This window comes from Pangasianodon hypophthalmus, chromosome 14 (assembly GCF_027358585.1).
Source record: "Pangasianodon hypophthalmus isolate fPanHyp1 chromosome 14, fPanHyp1.pri, whole genome shotgun sequence".
NCBI lineage: Eukaryota > Metazoa > Chordata > Actinopteri > Siluriformes > Pangasiidae > Pangasianodon > Pangasianodon hypophthalmus.
Genome location: NC_069723.1, coordinates 20,085,037 through 20,105,481, shown reverse-complemented (window position 1 = coordinate 20,105,481; position 20,445 = coordinate 20,085,037). Strand labels below are relative to the sequence as shown.

The window sequence follows — 20,445 nt, the reverse complement described above, 5'->3', positions numbered from 1 at the left end:
CACCAGAACCATTACGCACATCACAAACATTTCAATATAAGCACATTTACTGTGTTTCAAGGTGAACTTTAATAACTATTCTTTTTGTACCTAGAGTCTTAAGAAAGCTACTTGAGATATTACATCCGGTTCATTCCTTGCTATGAATAGTACAATAATTATTTAACCATTAAGGTACAATTCATTTAATTTGCTTTCTCCCTTACTGTACTGTTACCCTGTCCCAGAATCATGTTGCATATTGGGAAAAAAGAGGGTTTTTTGGGAGGTACTAGATAGAACCATTTTTCTAAGTGTATCCCCAAAATATATGAGGGAAATTTCTAGTGCCCATGATATATCTCATACAGGAGAATGCAAGAAACCATGGCAGAATGAAACAATTACAGTCTGTATAGTCTGACTCTTTCTGACAGTTAAGTGACTGGTGTGTTTCCCTGAAGGGGCCTTCATTCCAATCTTCACTACCTGAGTGCAGAGTTCAGACGCTGACTCATTTTTGATGACTAGGGCGATCTCACATTCTTATTTGGATGGCGAACCTGACAGCCAGCGACGGTTTGCTGCCTCAGTAATGATACACCAGAGCCAGATGTGACACATTTATCAATGCAAAATTATCACAGATTCATGAGTTCCAGTGGAAAAAAGGTATCCAAGTATACAGACAAAAAAAAAAAGACTACATGGGAATAAAGATTTGAGTGGTTTGGTTTTGAAAAATTCATAAACATTTTAGTTCTTGTCTTTTTTTTTACTTGTATCTTGTTGCCACCATAATTCATTGTTCCATCAGAGTGATACATGATTTTGTCTGTGATGATAGACTGTGCAGAGAGAGAAAATACACAGAGCTGATGGATCCTGTTGCTAGTTCACCAGTTGTCCTTCCTTGGACCACTTTTGGTAGGTACTGACCACTTCATACTGGGAATACCCCACAAGACCTGCCGTTTTGGAGATGCTTGGACCCAGTCGTCTAGCCATCACAATTTGGCCCTTGTCAAAGTCGCTCAGATCCTTACGCTTGCCCATTTTTCCTGCTTCCAACACATCAACTTCGAGAATTGACTGCTCACTTGCTGCCAAATATATCCCACCCTAGACAGGTGCCATTGTAATGAGATAATCAATGTTATACACTTCACCTGTCAGTGGTTTTAATGTTATTGCTAATCAGTGGGAAGTGGTAACTCACTGGTTAAGCTGTTGGACTCCTGCTCAGAAGGTTGAGAGATTGAATCCCAGCACCGCCAAGCTGCCATTGCTGGGCCCTTGAGCAAAGACATTAACCCTCAACTGCTCAGTTGTATAAATGAGATAATTGTAAGTTGCTCTGGATAAGGGCATATGCCATAAATGTAAATCAAATGCATTTTCTCAGTCACTGTTGATGTGTTATGGATGTCAGTGAGGCAGGATAAATTAAATAACTTAACCTCAGTGCATACAAAATGAAGTGTAATCACCTAACATGACTGTCACTGATAGGCTGCATGAATCTACACTGTGGGCTGGAAAGAAATCAGCCCCAGCCTCTACTTCATACTATTCTATGTATTTTTGCTTATGACCAATTGGTGGTGGTGGTGTTCTTGGTTTTTCAAAAATATAGAAAAAAGAAATTTAAACAATTAGTTAACAGCAAATACAGTAAGCCAATATGGATGCCAAAAACTGATCCTATTTTTTTTTAAATATATTTTAGCCCTGCTAGTCCCTTTATACCAGTGGTCCCCGATGAACCAAGATGCCAATTATTACAGTTTTTTTGTTCTTTCACTGAGATGACGAGTCCTCACTCAGGCTCACTCTAGATAAATCTAATCCCTCATGACCCTGCTGCTATTTATCACTCACTGTTCCTGTCACTATCTCTGTCAGTCAGTAGAAAGGAAACAATACACTAGTTATGAATGTAATTCCAAATAGTACCATGATTCCAAACATCGCTGTGTTCAGTAATAATGTGAGCTAGCATGGAAACACTATAAAGTAATGCTTAGACTTCAAAAAAAAAAAAAAAAAAAAAAAATGAATCATTTTATTTGCTCTGTATGTTTTAAATTTTTAATGTAACAAATACTATATTATTATGTTTCAAAAGCATACTAAAAGCATATTATATGTTACATGTATAAATAAGCAACAAATAAACATACAACATAAAAAAAAACTCATGTAGTTCTACATTCCAAAAATACATTACAGAACTAGGGTGAATTTAAAAAAAAAAAGAAAACAGCTTCAAAGATAGTAAAACAGATTTCTGAAATGTACAGTATACTTTCACGCACTGTACTTTTAAAGAGATTATGGGCATGTTTCAAGTTCTTCAAATTCATAGTAACATCACTAAACGCAACAAATATATCTAAATAAAATCTTTACCATGGGGTACAGGACAGAGGACAGTTGCAGGACACAGGACGCAAATACATACTAAAAGCATATTTATTAGTATTAATCCAGGAATCAGAGCCTGTACACCAGACAGGCATCCATCCCAGTTTAGCAACACAGCAGAGTAACCCATAAACCACCAGCCTTCATCATGACTTCATTACAAACTACTGGTTCTCTGGGATAAAGATCGAAGACCTAAGACTAGAGACAAGACTGAAGTCCACTGCTTTGTAATACAGATTTGCACATGCAGCACATTACAAACTCAAAAGCCAAGCAAGAGGGTTTAAATAGACAAACTAGACCATTATAACAAGCAGCAGGTGAAACTAATTAACAACCTTGGCAACAAGGTAATGAGAACAGGAAACAATGACCATATATGGAAAATGAGGCGTTAAAAAAAGAAGGAGGGACATGGTCAGAATATGATAAGCCAATGAGGGCATAATCAGGGCAGATGTGACAATTTTGCCAAATACATGAATCTTTATTAATTTTGTTCAAATTACGTTTTAAAAATTACAGAAGCCCTGAAATGCAAGCTGTGGAAAAGGTGCTATGTCATCATTTCACAATAGTATTTCAAGATAATACGTTGAAATAATGAGATAAAAACTCTTAATACTGTGTTATTAAGTCAAAATAATGAGTATACTGAAATAATGACATATCAATTAAATCTAACCTGTAACTGTGACTTTGTCAGCATTGTCAGCGTATCAGCTTTATGAACTTCGTCATTTTATGAACACTTAAATAAAGTTATACATTTCATAGGAGCCTTTTCTAATGGCGACGCAATGCTTATGAGAAACTTGTATGAGGTATCGGTAGAAAAAGAGCTTAGCTGCATGTCTTATGGAGTATGCCTTCCATTTAATTACTCAGTAAGATGCTAGTTGCTTGGTAACTAGCATTGTTCAGTACAATGATTGCTGAATCTCTGTAAAACATATTTTGAGTACATGAATATCATGTCTAGTAAAGTTGTGGTCTGTCCTGTAAAAGTCCCATTCTTCGTTCGTGCTGAGGTTACCTCAGGTTTTGTGTACATATCCACTGCTGGCTTTCACTTCTTGGATCAACATAAAGCAGAACCAAACCAAGGTACAGTATCATCACATCTCCAAGCGTCACCTGGGGAACCAAACCTCTTTTCCATCGGTTTATAAACTCACAGGATACTCAGCAGTTCATCTGAAACTGCCATTAAAGTTTAAGATGGAGGTCCGTGGCACGAAGTCACGCGTGCAGTATGGACGTCGTGAGTTTTCTATGTCAATGACTGAGCTGGTCAAGCTCTTCCGTTCCTTTCTGAGGGTGGAGTGTCTTTGCCACTGGCACAGCATCAGCTCCACCTGCTCTCGGAAGAAGCTGGTAGTCAGGGTGTACAGGATGGGGTTCAAGGCACTGTTGATAGGCAGGATGAAGATTACCACCCAAGATGTGATGGTTCCTTAGAGGGAAATGGAGAAAACAGTGAGAAGACAATAGAACAAAAATGCATGTCTCACAAACTGATGAATATAACATAACATGACATAAATGTGTGGCGGTGTGGAGAAATCCAACAGATGTCACTGCCACTGAATTCTGACAAACTAACAAATCTGCTGATATCAGAGTTAAATTTTTTGTAATATTGTATATTTTACATTTGAATCTGTTGCTTTCATATTGCAAGGGTTTTAAGGTGCACCAAACGCTTGTGTTTTTTTGATTGTCAGGACTTTGATGAGGTGTGCTTTAATGGACACTTCCTATTAGCTCTCAATAAGAGTTGGTTTCTCTCTGAAGGGCATACAAGTGCATTTTTATTAGAGAAAAAAAACTGATAACAGCTATTTAAAAGTGTGCCAGTAGTTTAAAGTCATTCATACATGAGCTTATAGCGCTATTTTAGCTGTCTTTATAATATGCCAAAACCCATAAGGTTAGTAAAAAAAATTGGCATTTCTACACACACACTTGAAACATCTTAGTCTAATTTCTATATAAATGACAAAATATTCTTTAGAATTTATTTAAGCAATTTAACCCATTCATGCAGAAAATTATTTGATACAAATGCAGATTATCAAATGCAGATTCTTTAGATGTTAAATATCAAGGTAAATGGACTATCCCTATGTAGGAATACAATGCATCAAAGAGAAATGTAAAAAGAGGTTAAAACATTTGACAAAATTCATGCAGTTTAGGAAATTCTTCAGTTTGAAAATGCTCCCAGCGATCATTAGAGTCTTGCACTGTTCTGTTATAGATTGAAACCTTTGGTCTGTGTAGACTTAGAAAAAAAATTAATTATACTATACTTTATTATACTATACAGCACGATTTAAATAAGGGGCCACAGAGACCACAACATTCCTAGCCTTAAGAAATTAAGATTTAATTACAGGTTACAGATTCAACCAGGAATTACTTGCAACTGTTTCTAATGCAAGGACTATTAGGAGAGCTGGATTACAGCAATCTATTCAACAAACTATAAACAGCATGTTAAGTGTTTAGTCCTAATACCAAAATGAATGCAATCATCTTTGAGGGAAATTTGTGGTGTTTCCTGCATATACCTGGAATCTCCACCTCGAGCAGAGAGAGAATTTTGACCAGGAATATGGGGATCCAGCAGAGGGCATCAGAGAACACGATGAAAAAGAAGCGGTTGGCCACAGCCACGTCCTTGTGCAGCCGGCTGCGCAGCTCTGTGGCATTAATGCCTGTCTTGTAGATGGAGTAAAACATGCTGGAGTAGGAGATGACGATGATGAGGAATGCTACTAGGTTGAGTCCTACACACAACACAGCAGAGGAGAATACATACATTTACATTAGATATATTATTAAGCTGCATATAAGAAGTTCTCCATGTTCTCAGCACTCACCCAGAAATATGCCGATGGAATATACCTTCGCTGTAGGTTTCTCTACACGCTCAGAGTGCAGAGGGAAGCAGACGCCGTTTCGGCCGTAGTAGTTCCCGAAGAGCTCGTCGTTGAGCAGCGGCACAGTGGCAATCGAGATTCCTACGAGCCAGATCACAGCCAAAATGGTGAATGTCTGATTTTTCCCTGGCCTTAGGTGACTCAGTGGGAACACAATAACCAGAAACTTCTCCAGGGTCAGGTAGGTGAGGAGCATGACAGACACCTCGGAGGACAGCATGGCCAGAAAGCCAATGGTGCGACATTCAAGGCTCTCCATCCACACATGGGCATTCTTGTTGTACTCTCCACGGAACTTTACATCGTAGATGCCCACAAAGAAAAGGTAGACGCCCATCAGACAATCTGCACCTGCAGGGAAGGTGTCATGGAAAGAGGAAGTGAAAGCATGATTGCATGAAGATATAAGAACAAACAGATAGAGACTACAGAACAAAACAGTTCTGACTGGATATAACCAAAATGTGGTAATCTAGGGAGGTGACCAGAAAGAAAGTGTATTGTTGATTACGTAAGTCTGTTATACCATGGTGCTCTTATCACATACTCTCGAATGTGACCGGTCAGAAGGTTTTGACTAATTCATATTAATGCGCCTGTTCTAATACATTATCATTTATTTATTAACAAATCATTCACAGGGCCTTGTGTGGCAGACGATTCACACAATCTAAGCCTAATAATAGCAGATTTTAAAATTTTATTTAACAAAGAAAAACATATAATCATCAACCTGGTGAAGTTTTCTGTAAGGAAACGTTTGTTTAGCATTTATGGAAGGAGTTGTCAGCGTCAGTGCTTTGAAATAGTCAGTGCATTTCCAGCCATGGGAAAGTCTTCAGAACAGAGGACCATGACAAACTGTGTGTTTTGTCTTATTAACTTCAAGAGAGAGAAGTATGAAAAGTATGATGTGTTGTTTATTGATAAAATTAAAAATTGTAACTGTTGGCAAATTGCTGTGATATATATGGAATAAAACACTTTGTGACATGCTATTACTGGAACATAATCATTATAATGGTAAGAGTAACCCCACTTTGCATCAGGATGCATCACACCAGCCTGTCACTGATTATTTTCCTATAACAGCATGCCGTGTCATGTTTTATTCCTTACGTGACAAGCCTCCTATAGTAGTAATAACTCAGAGGTGGGGAAGTGTTGCCAGAGATTCGTCACAAGACAGGAAAATACAGAGTTGATTAATGCCGTAGATTAATTTATCTGCTCAAGCTATGCATTGTCCAGGGGCATTGCAAAATATTTACTCCGTAACTGATGTCTAAAGAGGCATATTTCTTCTCAGGAATTCAAAACAGAACAGAAAGTTCTGCTCGTGGAGAATCAATTCAGTAGGAACTAGCTCAGTGCTCTCATAAACCATTGTTAACTAAACAATATGCTGCAAAATAACCCTTCGATATAACATCTCTACTTCTGTATTCTAGAAGATGTGGTGAAAACAGTTGGACTTCTTCCTACATGAATTATCCATTCTTTATGCGATTCAATATTTCAGAATCCTGCCTACTGACAAAAAGGGTGCTAGAGTTAATGGTGCTGGCTTGAAAGCATTGACACCTATTTCCCAAGGGAATGAAGCCAAAGATGAGAAAATAGAGCATGATTCAAGAACATATTGTGATGGAATCTAATGTCTAAAAGAGGATCAGGAGAGCCGACAAGATTACACAAGATTACACAACTTCTGTCACGACATGAGAACTCTCAGGGACTGAATGACAAATCTGGAGAATGTCAACTATAGAGGCATCCTAGGTTATTAAGAAAGACAGATGGAGAGAAAGAGAGAGAGAGAAAATAGATACAGGGAGTGACTGAGGGAATTGTCGGTCTAGCAGGAAATTGTTTGACTCTGGTCCTCATATGTGGAATGAGAGAGAGAACGGTGCAAGGCAATTATTTTAGTGCACCATCTGCACTGCTAAATAACCAATCTTCCTGAATATTAAGGGGTACATTTTCAAAACCATATACAAGGCACTGGGGATGTCAAAGTATTCCTGAGACCACTTGAAAACAGGCTCCTCCAGGACATGTATTCATGAATAACAGGTGTCGTAAATGTAGGGGATCGTAATTGTTGAGGATCTGCATGCTACAAGTAAGAGTGCAGATAGACACCTTTTGTAAGATGGAGTTGATTTGCACCTGTAGTATGCAGAACAGGCTTTTAAAGAAAAGAAAAAGAAGAAAATTACTGCAGTACCTCTCAAAGTGTGTCCATGAAGCATAGGCAGGGGTGATTTTTTTTTTTTAAGTGGTGGAAATCACACCATCACTTTAAATCACCATCATCACATCATCACCCACCATTATCAAAGTTATTACATTCATTATTGAGTTCATATAGTTCTTAGCCAAATCTAAACTGGAATTTAATCTAAACCTCAACAACTAAAAAAAAAGGCTTGCATCCTGTTCATGTGAAGTTCAGGAATAAAAAGCTTGATTGCTCTAGTAAATAGACAAAATATTATTGTACACATAATTGGAATTTATTTTACTGTTAAAGGGGTCCCTGGCTACAAAAAAATTGGAGAACTCATGAATTATTGTGCATAATATATGCAATACACTTATAGACATTTTTATAAATATAAGTACAAATATGTATAAATGTATAATCTTCTCTACTTTTGTCTCGTAACAGTGATTACATTATGGGAGCAACAGCACATTATGGGAGAAGTTTAAAGTGAAGAATTATGTCAAAAACAAACAAATAAACAATATCATATTAAGAGTATAAAATAATCATTTGGTATATTTGTAGAATATTGCTTGTTTTCCTTTTTTCCCTTTTTTTCATCCTTGATCCAGAACACTTAGACTTGTTGTACTCCAATACTCACAACACAAAACTTTGATGCAGATGGCATGCAGGTTGTTCTCTGCACGGATGAGCGTGCGCATGCCAATGACGAAGAGATTCCCAAAGCAGGTGAGGAAGGCCATCACCCACACAGAGACCCGGAGGATTACACTCGCCAGGAGGTCTTCAAAAGACGAGAGGCCATCCGAGTTGGGCTTGCATTTCCGGACATGAGGAGCGTAGGAGCAGTACTGGAATTTCTTAAAGTATCTGTGGAAATGTTAACAGAACAGTTTGCTATTACTAGTGGACCCAAGCAGTGTGATTTTAATATCATTCACTGTTCTAGATGTAAATCTAGATTAAAGCACCGTCAGCACTTATGCACAATGCATTAACCTATCCTACAGGATTATAAGATATTATAAAATGTATCTAAGTATTAATGAGACAATGCTTTTTTACATGAGTGGATGATTTGTTATGTGATGAAAATGAGTGAGCTACATGTAGGAGAGGTTCTTCATTGACTGGAACATGCGGGTCTGGATGTCTGGGATCTCCACTCCTTCCAGGCCCCTGTGGAAGTGAGTAGAGTTTCAGTAGTTATTATCCTTCTCTCACAGGCTTTCAGCAGTACTGAGCTTCGGTGTGTTCTAGGTTGGACAAGCACAGAGTCTGGCCTTCTGTTTAATTTGTTTTTCTTTTATCAGCTCATAGCGCTTGGTCTGGAATGGTACAAAACCTCATTTCAGTACACACATTGGGGCACAATGGTGGTCTCTCCTAACAAAATGGCAGGTATAACAAAAAAAGACAAAATTATTATTTTTTTTTATACTATTGGCATTGAAAAAGTAAAAGAAATAACCATTCGGTACTTAAATGTATTCTAAACTCATAACACTGCTGAATATGACAAGTAATGTCATATAGAAGCCCTTCTGTAAGTGGGGACTAATGTTTCATTATTTTTACATAATTAGTTGTGTCAAAATATTATGTCATTATTTCAGATTAATAGCTTGTATTTCAAAGTTGTAGGTCATTATTTTAACTTAATATCAAATTATTTTGACTTAAGAATGCATAATTTCTAGTTTTATATCTTGTTATTTCGAGTTAATTTTTTATTTGTCATTATTTCAACTTAATATTTAACACACCACAGTCAATCTATCACATGACTGCTATGGCCATTATGGAATTCCATCAATTTACATGAAATATTGACCATACTTTGAACACATTTAAATGAATTAATGTATATATGTCAGCTGAATTCTACTAAAGCAATGTCCCACTTACTTACCATCTGTGAATTAGAATATAGAATAGGAATTATTATTACCATAAACTAAAGCCACCAACACCTCCTGAGCATTCAACTTCAAGAATTTAAGAGTGTTATAAGAGCTTTACAAGGTCATATTCGTACGGCTTGTAAAAAAAATTGAATAATAAAAATACTGATCCTTTACTCACAGTGACTGGAGTTGCGTGAGATGATCAAACTGGCTCAGGTGGATGTGGCTCAATGGGTTTTGGGAAAGATTCCTACAAATGATATAATACACAGAGGACGACATGGAACAAAATGTAATAGAAAATCCAGAAAACAAGACATAGTACTGTACATAATTGGATCCCCATAGTATATAAAAATAAAGGTTCCCTTAAAGATACAATACTGGCCCCTTAAGGTACAATTGACTATATTAATGACATCCCGCTACAATTACAATCCTGTACATACAGCTACAAATTCAGAGCTCTATTGAGATGAGTGTTTGTAACCTAAAGTCCAAGCTTTGTACTGTTTTAAAGTCTTGCTTCATCAACTGCAGACCCAGCAAAGTATTTTTAGGTAAGTATTTGAAAAACTATTGTAGTAGAGCTGATAAACACTGTAGTTCAGTGACTCTAGATATCTAAACATGAACCACTGTAGCTTCTGTCTGACATCCTCCATTGTGGTTTATAAATTATTTAGGTGAAGGCAGCTCATCGGACCAGAGACTAGCTACAGGGCTAGAGACATTAGCTCAGAAATGGGAGAGTTTTCACAGACTTTTGTGGATTTTTCATTTTATTTACCCTCTCTGGTCTGATTAGTGAACTAATGATATGGCTCGTTTAAAGAAAAGTCAAAAACAGGAAGAAGAAATGGAGGCAGAGGGGTATGGGGAACATGACGTGCTACGATGAAATGAAACAGAATGACTTATTTATGCCTGATTTATAGCCATAAACTAGTCATTAATTGTTAAGCATTAAAAGGTAAGTGCTATCGCCATTCAGTCCTCTTAGTTTCTTATCAGGACCTTTGTAAGAAATGGAATTTTTATAATTGGATCTTTCCAAATTTTACCACTGGCATATGGAATAGTCAGAATATTCACAAACAGCCTTAGATGTTATGAAGCCCTTAAAGTGCACATATTTACAAATCCCTAAATCAGCTATTCCATTTGTTCCAAAAGAAAACTCACAGTATCTGTAAAGACTGCAAACCCCTGAAGATGTTCAATGGCAGCTCTTTTATTTGGTTACTGGAAAGGTCCCTGTGTAATCCACAGAAATATTGGGATTGTTAATAAATACGCAGCTCATATCTAATACTCAGTGACATAGACATTGCGGTCGTACTCACAGCTCTCCCAGCACATGCAGAGATTGAAAAGTGTTTTCCGGAAGCCTCTTGATGTGATTTGCTCGCAGTGATCTAGGCAGAAGAGCAGAGTGAAGGACTGTGAAATGATTGTCCTTTATTGAGAGACCACTTCATTTCTGTCCCAGTGGAAGAAAAGGCAATGATGTAGAAAGGCAGTGACACTGTGGTATGAATGGAAACTGTAAAATGCAATAATATATACATACTGTACATGTAATAACCATCTGATCACCTTCGCAAAAACAACAACAACAACAACAACAACAAAATAGACGAACAGCCAAATGCCAGAAATCACAAAGTCATTTATTTATTTATTTATTTATTCATTCGAACTAAAGTACAGCCTTTTTGTTTATGGAACAGCATGCCCTGATGAAAAACCATTAAGGTCTGCTTGAGTGGAGTTGATGGGAACAGCCTGAGAGTGCAGATGAAACCAGGACCTGTGTGTTTGCACTCGAAGTTCCTTCATTACCCCAGGCCTCCTGCCTTAATTAAAGGTCGAAAAAGTAATTTCTTGCCCAAATGAAGGATGTGTTGACACATGCCTTGATGCTGTCCCAGGTAATATGCCCAAAACAGCAGGAGACATGACACATGGCTTTTATTATAAATATGGACCAGTTGTTATGACTTAATCAATCCTAATAATCTGCTGCATTATCAATCTCATTTAGATAATTTGATAATTAAATTTCTCTCTCATGAGTGCTATCCTTCTTTGTCTCTCTCTGCATCTCTCTTTCTCTCCTGTTATATCTCTCACTCTCTCTCTTTCTCACTTTCTCTCAATCTTGCTACATTATAGGGCCAGAAGTTTGTGGACACCCGAGCATCACATTAATATGCGCTTTTTGATTTAGTCCCCCTTTGCTGCTTTGCTAATAACCTCCACTCTTTTGGGAAGGCTTTCCATCAAGAGCATTAGTGAGGTCAGGCACTGATGTTGGGGCGAGGAGGCGTGGGGCAAGTCAGGTGTCCACAAACTTTTGGCTTTATAGATTCTCTCTCTCGCGCTCTCTCTCTCTCGAGCACTGTCTCTCTCTGTCTCCCTCTCTTTCTCTCGAGCACTGTCTCTCTTAAGTGCTGCCTCTCTTTACGCCCCCCTCTATTTCCTCTCTCTCTCTCTCTCTCTCTCTCTCTCTCTCTCTCATTCTTTATTGGCATTACAGATATTAACATTTGTATTGCCAATGCTCGGATACACACTTGGGAAACAAATCAGAAAAGAACTACAAAAATAAATAAATGGTAACAAGAGTACTAAGTCAAAAAGAAGCACTAGTGATGAACGAGAGGCCTGAGAATAAAAAACAGAATACCAAGTAGAATAGTGTGTGTGTGTGTGGGTGTGGGTGTGTGTGCACGTGTATGGGCTCTCGGTCTCTGTGTTAATCGCTTCTCCTCTCTGTCACTCGCTCTTTTTTTGTCTTGCTTGTCTCTTATCTCTCCTTTTCTCTCAGATCTATCAAATACTGGCTCCACCTAAAACACAGTGATCCCCAGGTCTATCACTACAAAGCCCTGCAATGCCAAGAGCTGAGCAGACAGAAGAGTCTCCTCACCCGGCTTGTCCTGAATCTCAGCTCACTAACACACACTAACACGGTTCTACATCAGGAGCAGCTGCACAGAAGAACAATCAGACCTCAGCAAATTATAACCCTACAAAAACAAAACGACATCACCCACTGGAACACACATACACAAGCACAAAGTAAAACCCAGTGCTATCTGGCCCTAAATCGACAGTACACTGTAGCTGACTACCTGAGCACAGTGACTGAGCTCCAGCACAGATCCACGCTGACAAAGTACACACTCAGCGCACACACACTGGCCATCAAGACGGGGTGCTATAAGTACAGACGGTGCACACACACTGGCCATCGAGACGGGCTGCTATAAGTACAGACTCAGCGCACACACACTGGCCATCGAGACGGGCTGCTATAAGTACAGACTCAGTGCACACACACTGGCCATCGAGACGGGCTGCTATAAGTACAAATTCAGCGCACACACAATGGCCATTGAGACGGGCTGCTATAAGTACAAATTCAGCGCACACACAATGGCCATTGAGACGGGCTGCTATAAGTACAGACAGTGCACACACACTGGCCATCGAGACGGGCTGCTATAAGTACAAATTCAGCGCACACACAATGGCCATTGAGACGGGCTGCTATAAGTACAAATTCAGCGCACACACAATGGCCATTGAGACGGGCTGCTATAAGTACAGACAGTGCACACACACTGGCCATCGAGACGGGCTGTTATAAGTACAGACAGTGCACACACACTGGCCATCGAGACAGGGTGCTATAAGTACAGACAGCGCACACACACTGACCATCGAGACGGGCTGCTATAAGTACAGACAGTGCACACACACTGGCCATTGAGACGGGCTGCTATAAGTACAGACTCAGTGCACACACACTGGCCATCGAGACGGGCTGCTATAAGTACAGACAGTGCACACACACTGGCCATCGAGACGGGCTGCTATAAGTACAGACAGCGCACACACACTGGCCATCGAGACGGGCTGCTATAAGTACAGACAGTGCACACACACTGGCCATCGAGACGGGCTGCTATAAGTACAGACTCAGTGCACACACACTGGCCATCGAGACGGGCTGCTATAAGTACAGACAGCGCACACACACTGGCCATCGAGACGGGCTGCTATAAGTACAGACTCAGTGCACACACACTGGCCATCGAGACGGGCTGCTATAAGTACAGACAGTGCACACACACTGGCCATCGAGACGGGCTGCTATAAGTACAGACAGTGCACACACACTGGCCATTGAGACGGGCTGCTATAAGAGGTCAGAGATCACTCTCTAAAGAGTGTGTGCATACAGTGCAACAACAACCCAGTGGAGACAGAGCTACACTTTCTAACAGAGTGTAACAAATTCCAAAACTTTCATGAAATATATTTCAAAAGATATTTCATATCACACACCCCCAGTTCTCCCTTATGCCCAACGCTGACAAACTGCCCATTCTGTCAGGAGAAATGAAGGAGAGCTGTGGTTTAGAAGGATAGTATGTATCTGCCTGCCACAACAGTGATTAACCCAACCAAACACACACACACACCGCCTGTTTGTCTTCTGTTTTTTATTTATTCATTCATTCATTTATTTATTTTACTTATTTAAGATTACCAATATTTGTAATAATGTTTAATTGCTACTCTCCATGTTATAATTAATATGTTTGTTGTAAATAACAGTTCTTCTCTTTCCTGTAATGCTTTGACTATACTGTACATGTATACGGTCATGCCAATAAAACTTGTTGAATTGAATTATATATTAGCACTCTCTTGCTATCAGTCTTCTGACGTCCTCTGTATTTATCTCTACGTCACTCTCTCTGTCTTGCAATCTCTCCCTGTCACATACTCTCTCCCTGTGCATCTCTCTGTCTCACTATCGCTCTCTCTCTCTCCCTCTCACTCTTGCTATTCTCTTGTCTGTCTCTCTGGGTCTCTCTCACTGCCGCTCTATTGCGATCTCTCTCTCTCATGGTCTCTCCTGGTGTTGCTGTCTCTCTCTCTCTCTCTCTCTCTCGTTCTTTCTGTTGCTATCTCATAGTCTGCAGTTCTCTGTGAAAAGCCCCTTAAGTTTCTTCTCTACTATTTTCTCTGCCGTTCCGTGTGCCCTTCTATTCCTTATCTCCAGATGTCTGTTGCTCTTCTGTCTCTCTTTTTGTCTTACTCACAGCACAGTGAGCTCATCACAGGACAGCAGGGTGGAGTAGTTCAGCCTCTGAATGCAGTTCCCTTCAAAGTCCCTTTCAAAGCAAAAAAAAAAAAGAAAGAAAGGAAAGAAGATTAATGAAGAAAACTAACGATAGCCAAAACAAATACAGTAAAACCATTGTATATTGCATAAGAATCACTTTATTTGGATCTGATAATTAAAATAAAGGGTGTTTACAGTACACTAGTTAAAAGTTTGATTTGTGGACAAATGTAGCAGTGAGTTAGGAAACATCTTACATTATATCATCCACAAATCTCTCTGACATACCCGGCACAGGAGATATGAGTCAGTGCGGCAAATTATAAGCAGTAAATGAGAACACACTGTTCCAACATTGTACACACATCCACATGAGGGACGAGCTTAGAGCACCATTTGTCATTTTACTACCTTTTTCAACCCAGTGCTTAAACGTGATATGTTTGGGGAAAATCCATTTGGGTTTCAGCACAGCTATTTTAGTAAATGCACTTTATAAATGCAGTATGAATCCGAAAAGGTGTACAAGAGCTCTCATTGTTTGCAAAGCAATCTTATTTACAGGAATCCCTGATTGCTGAAATTTAGTTAATCACAGTAATTAGGCATTTGGGAGTCGCTGTTTGAAGGCAACAAGCAAGACATTAGAATTCAGCAGATATTTGAAATTTGGTTTGACAAAATCTAACAGTATTCTCATTCTCTTATCTCCATGTGTGTTTTACATTTTGGAAAAGAAGGTAAATCTTTTCTAAAGTAATTGGATTCTCAAAATTATACTTCTAGAAACACATGGTGTATTACACGCCATCATTTGCAAAAAATATAAGCTGAATTACTGAAGCTGAATTTTTTAAAGCAATTAACATTTATTTTCCACAACATATAAAAATGCTTTAAATTTAAATTGCTGGTACGAAAAAAATACTAATTTCACACCATTGCCTAATTAATATGGAATAACAATATGAGCTTAATTATGAAGAAAAGCAGTTGTGGAAAGGTTTTTTTTTTTTTTTTTTTTTATTTCTGTGATTTTTGTCTCACTGTCCACTTTAATAGGAACACCTGTACACCTCTTCATTCATGTAATTTTCCAATTAGCCAATCATGTGGCAGCAGTGCAGTGCATAAAATCATGCAAATTAAAGGTCAAGCGCTTTAGTTAATGTTCACATCAAATATCAGAATGGGGAAAAATTATGATCTCAGTGATCTCTATGATCTCAGGACTGGCGTGGTTGTTGGTGCCAGACAGGCAGGTTTGATTATTTCAGAACCTCCTAAGATTTTCACACACAACAGTCTTTACGCAGCGTTTACACAGGATGGCGCTTGCTCTGAAGTGTTTTATTCTTCTTATACCACAGCAATTTGCTTCAATTATGACGCATCTTTCCTTTTATCTGTTTTTTAGTTATGTTTAATGTTATTGAACATCTGGAAGACAAGTTAACTCCTATAATGACATTAAAGCAGCTACAAACAGTTGTTCTCTCACCAGCCTCTCTTTTTTTCTCTGTAAGTTAATTAAGACAAAGAAATGCTCTGGTTCTGGTACTGAGATCAGCAAGCCCTCTGTCCTGAAGTCTTTCCATTGTCAGAAAACTTAAAAAAAAAAGTTACAAAAGTTACAGCTTTATTGCTGACTGTTCCAAAGCACTGCCACTGGAGACTCCTTCCAAAAATGATAAATAAACGTCTTTTTAAATCTGTTTACCAGAGCATCCACCAAATTAAAGTCATTGTGAATTAGCTGCATTACAGAAATGAATATGTATTAGAACAAGCACATTAATATAAACCTTAGAGCCGATCGAGAATCCAACAGTGCTGTGATGTAACAAACATTACACTCAATGGGCATTTCTCTAAAAGTTATCTCAGTGCCAAATCACTCCTTCAGCATGGATCAGTAATCAAACCCTAGACATGACTCTCATTGATGAGATACTGCGTAACATTCACAGAATCGACTGGGTCTGAAACCTATTCCCTTCTTTTACAGCCTCCTTTTACACGCATGGTATGATTGATAGAAGAGCGAGAGGGAGAGAAAGATAGATACAGAGAGACAGTATTGCCATTTCTCTTGTCTGATATATATGCTCAGTGACACATTGCTAGAGGACAGGTTTGTATTATTCACTCTAATCTCCAGCAGCACTGTTTCCTGATTCTGCATTCTGGGCCCTCGGCATTGTACATTTCAGTGCATATTTGAAGCACTCATTAAGATCAATGAAGAGTTTGTTAATGAGCTTACTCAGGGGCGTCAATGCAGAGAAAATACTCTAATGCAAGTGCAAGGGGTGCAAGAGGACAAAACACCATAACAGGGAAACACTGACTTAAATCATGTCTCAGCTCCTTTTTATGCAGTCCTCTGTATAGCATAATACCTGAACAAATCAATCATACTGTATCTGCAAAGTACAAATGACCTGAAGTGACCTTCAGTGCAATCAATCAGTGCTTTGCCATGCAGGATGTCATTGCAACACAAGACACGAATACACGTCAACTTAATATACGCCATAGAGACAAAATGGAGAGCAAAACTGAGACGGAATGACAAAAGGAGAACCCAAGAGAATTCCATTAGAAAACTTCAATCCTGCTGGTTTTTTTTGTTTTTTTTTTTGGTTAGCTGCCTGGCCTTGACATTTATAAGAAATAAAAGACATTACAGTTAAAAGTCATCTTTGTTTAATTACGACATGTGTGCAAATGAGTCACAATGGATTTTTTTTCTGTTAATAAAATAATAATAAATAGTTTTATATGAAATACGCAACTACAGCAGTGTACTGAGGTTTCATGATCTTATTTACTTCCTAATTATGTATTTTAGAAAGAAAAAATGAGAAAAATGAGAAGAAATAACTTCTCTTTTTCAGCGGACAATAGTTTCATCTGGACATAGTGTGCCAGATGGACTTGTAGAGCCAGGAAGAAAGAAAAATGCCTGAAATCAGATGTCCTGGTTATATGAACACATGCAGGCTATAACGTTTTTTTTTTCTTCTTCTTCTTTTTTTTTAGATTCTTCTTGAAATTTCGTTAGGCATGTACATTATGTCTCAGTAACCTAACCACAGGTCATGTATGGTTTGACTCCAACTAAAAAAACACACTTAAATACAGTCAATTATTCCAATTGTGATGGACATTTATATCAGCGAATAATTTAGAATATTTGCTATTATGGAGTTGAATGAGCTGAATCATTTTACAAACATCTGATTTATATTTGTATTCATGTCTAGAGCTCAGTGTCTTAACTGTCTTATTTATCAGTTATTTATGCTTTATTATAATGAGTCCTTGAGTTTATTGCACATGTTGCAAACTTGCTGGTCAGGACAGACAGGAATACCATATAGACATGGGCATTTTTTAAATATCCAACTTAACTGGCTTATCTGTCCACCTCAATATCTGAACATATTGAAGTAAGTAACAATATGTGAAGAAATGTCAATGAAAAGTCACGATTAGACCAGGATATATCCATGGATATACATATTAGAGAACTGACTGCCAACAGAAGCCACTGCTCAAATGTGACTCATGAGCCCTGTAACTAAATGCCCCCACAAGCTTTGCTTTAACAGTCTATTGTTCCACACACAATGGGGGTTTAAATTGACCGAAAATTCACAAGGTTTGAATTACTTTGTTATTTACTGCCAAAACATTGCAGTTTTTTTTTTGAATGAGCTGCAAATAAACTATGTTGGATTTCACAGACATTTATAGCAAAGTGCTGTTGAATTCTTGATTCTGATTGGTCAGAAGGTGTTGATAAATTTTTTATAACAGCAGCTCTGACTTATTTTCTGTTCTATAGTGACATACACAGGACTTGTATGGTGGACACTTCACATAAATAGGTTAAAAATGTGTATAATCACTGATAAGGTGATGTTTTCTGTGAAGAGATGTTTAGCATTTTTGGAAGCAGTCAGAAGTAAACCTTTAACTAGTCTTCAGGATAGTTGGCTTTGTGAGTGATAAGCTGTGCTTTTTGTCTTACTGTCTTATTTCAAGAGAAAATGGTAAACAACAGTTTATAGCTGCTATAAGTCATAAAAGGAAGGAAGTAACTCGTTTCACAGCTGTTCCACAGCACTGAATCTTATAAACTGATAACAAGTAACAAGTAAGATATGTTATCCTGTAATAAAAATAATGTAAGCAAATAATGTGGCAAATTGCTGTTGTATAAGTGGAATAAAACACTTGTTCTGTTATTGAAAAATATTCAGCTTCAGGGTGGTAACAGTAACTTTGCTTCATGCCAGGCCACATCGCACTAACTAACAGGAGAAGAAACTGTAAATAGATAGAAGTCAAAAAGCAAAACCAATTACACAAAAGGACAGATGACAGAACCATAAATTTAGTGTTTTGAATGAAAGGGTTACAACATTTCTGTTTAATGTTTGGTATTCAGAGAAACCCAGTGGCACGAACCCAGTGTAGATATGAATGTAGATACTGCTCTGTGTTATATATATATATATATATATATATATATATATATATATATATGTATATATATATATATATATATATATATATATATATATATATATATATATATATATATATATATGTATATATACAGTTGAGGTCAAAGGTTTACATCCCCCTTTCAGAATCTGCAAAATGTTCATTATTTAAAATATACCAAAATAAGAGGGATCACACAAAATGCATGTTATTGTTTATTTAGTGCTGACCTGAATAAGATATTTCACATAAAAGATGTTTACATATAGTCCACAAGAGAAAATAATAGTTGAATTTATAAAAATGACCCCGTTCAAACGTTTACATCCTCTTGATTCTTAATACTGTGTTGTTACCTGAATGATCCACAGCTGTGCTTTTTTGTTTAGTGATAGTTGTTCATGAGTCCCTTGTTTGTCCTGAACAGTTAAACTGCCTGCTGTTCTTCAGAAAAATCCTTCAGGTCCCACAAATTCTTTGGTTTTCCAGTATTTTTTGTGTATTTGAACCCTTTCCAACAATGACTGTATGATTTTGAGATCTATCTTTTCACACTGAGGACAACTGAGGGACTCATATGCAACTATTACAGAAGGTTCAAACGTTCACTGATGCTCCAGAAGGAAAAATCATGCATTAAGAGCCGGGGGTTCAAAACTTTTGAACAGAATGGAGATGTGTACATTTTTCTTATTTTGCCTAAATATCATATTTTTTTCATTTAGTACTGCCCTTCAGAGGCTACAGAAGATAGTTACATGTTTCCCAGAAGACAAAATAAGTTAAATTTACCCTGATCTTCAAATTCAAAAAGTTGTGTGTTGTGTGCGTGTGTGTGTGATAGTTTGCCCCACATGTCTAGTGTCTAGATATTAGATGACAGCCTTTCGGTCTAATGTCACAACCAGCCATCACTACATATTAATTAGCCAGCAGAGGGTGCACTACTGAAACCACCTGGTATAGTGTGACGATTATACTACAACACACTATAATTCCAGGCACTAATAATAAAACTTAATAGGGCTGACAGACAGAATTCTGATTCAGATTCATTTTATATTGGAGAAAAAGGAGAGAAAAGAACACACTTACAGCCAGTTGAGAAAGGGCATGTGTCTGCAGAGTCTGGATGAAGGAAGCCGTTCAAGCGAGGTGTTCACCATCGACCTGCACACACCACTACCTACATGAGCTATAATCACCCAGAAACCATTTCAGCCTCCTGCAGTTTCTCACCTCTAAACATAATGGTTCTTTTACTGAGAACAACTCAGG

The 20,445-nt window shown here is 38.0% G+C and overlaps 1 protein-coding gene across 3 annotated transcripts in view; it reads right to left on the bottom strand.

Annotated features, from left to right (window-relative positions):
* Window positions 1-2,219: 2,219 nt before the first annotated feature.
* rxfp2b (relaxin family peptide receptor 2b) overlaps window positions 2,220-20,445 on the bottom strand; it is a 38,652-nt gene continuing 20,426 nt past the window's right edge. For 2 of the 3 annotated variants that reach the window (XM_026934610.3, XM_026934611.3), the window contains exons 9-18: window positions 20,263-20,337; window positions 14,627-14,698; window positions 10,850-10,921; window positions 10,689-10,760; window positions 9,682-9,753; window positions 8,704-8,775; window positions 8,237-8,466; window positions 5,298-5,708; window positions 4,986-5,204; window positions 2,220-3,865 (exon numbers count right to left, since the gene is read on the bottom strand). In XM_026934610.3, coding sequence (XP_026790411.2) covers window positions 3,603-3,865; window positions 4,986-5,204; window positions 5,298-5,708; window positions 8,237-8,466; window positions 8,704-8,775; window positions 9,682-9,753; window positions 10,689-10,760; window positions 10,850-10,921; window positions 14,627-14,698; window positions 20,263-20,337 — 1,558 coding nt within the window. In that variant the 3' untranslated portion in view covers window positions 2,220-3,602. Of the gene's footprint in view, window positions 3,866-4,985; window positions 5,205-5,297; window positions 5,709-8,236; window positions 8,467-8,703; window positions 8,776-9,681; window positions 9,754-10,688; window positions 10,761-10,849; window positions 10,922-14,626; window positions 14,699-20,262; window positions 20,338-20,445 lie in introns of those variants that run through there. The other variant, XM_026934614.3, reaches the window with a different exon arrangement.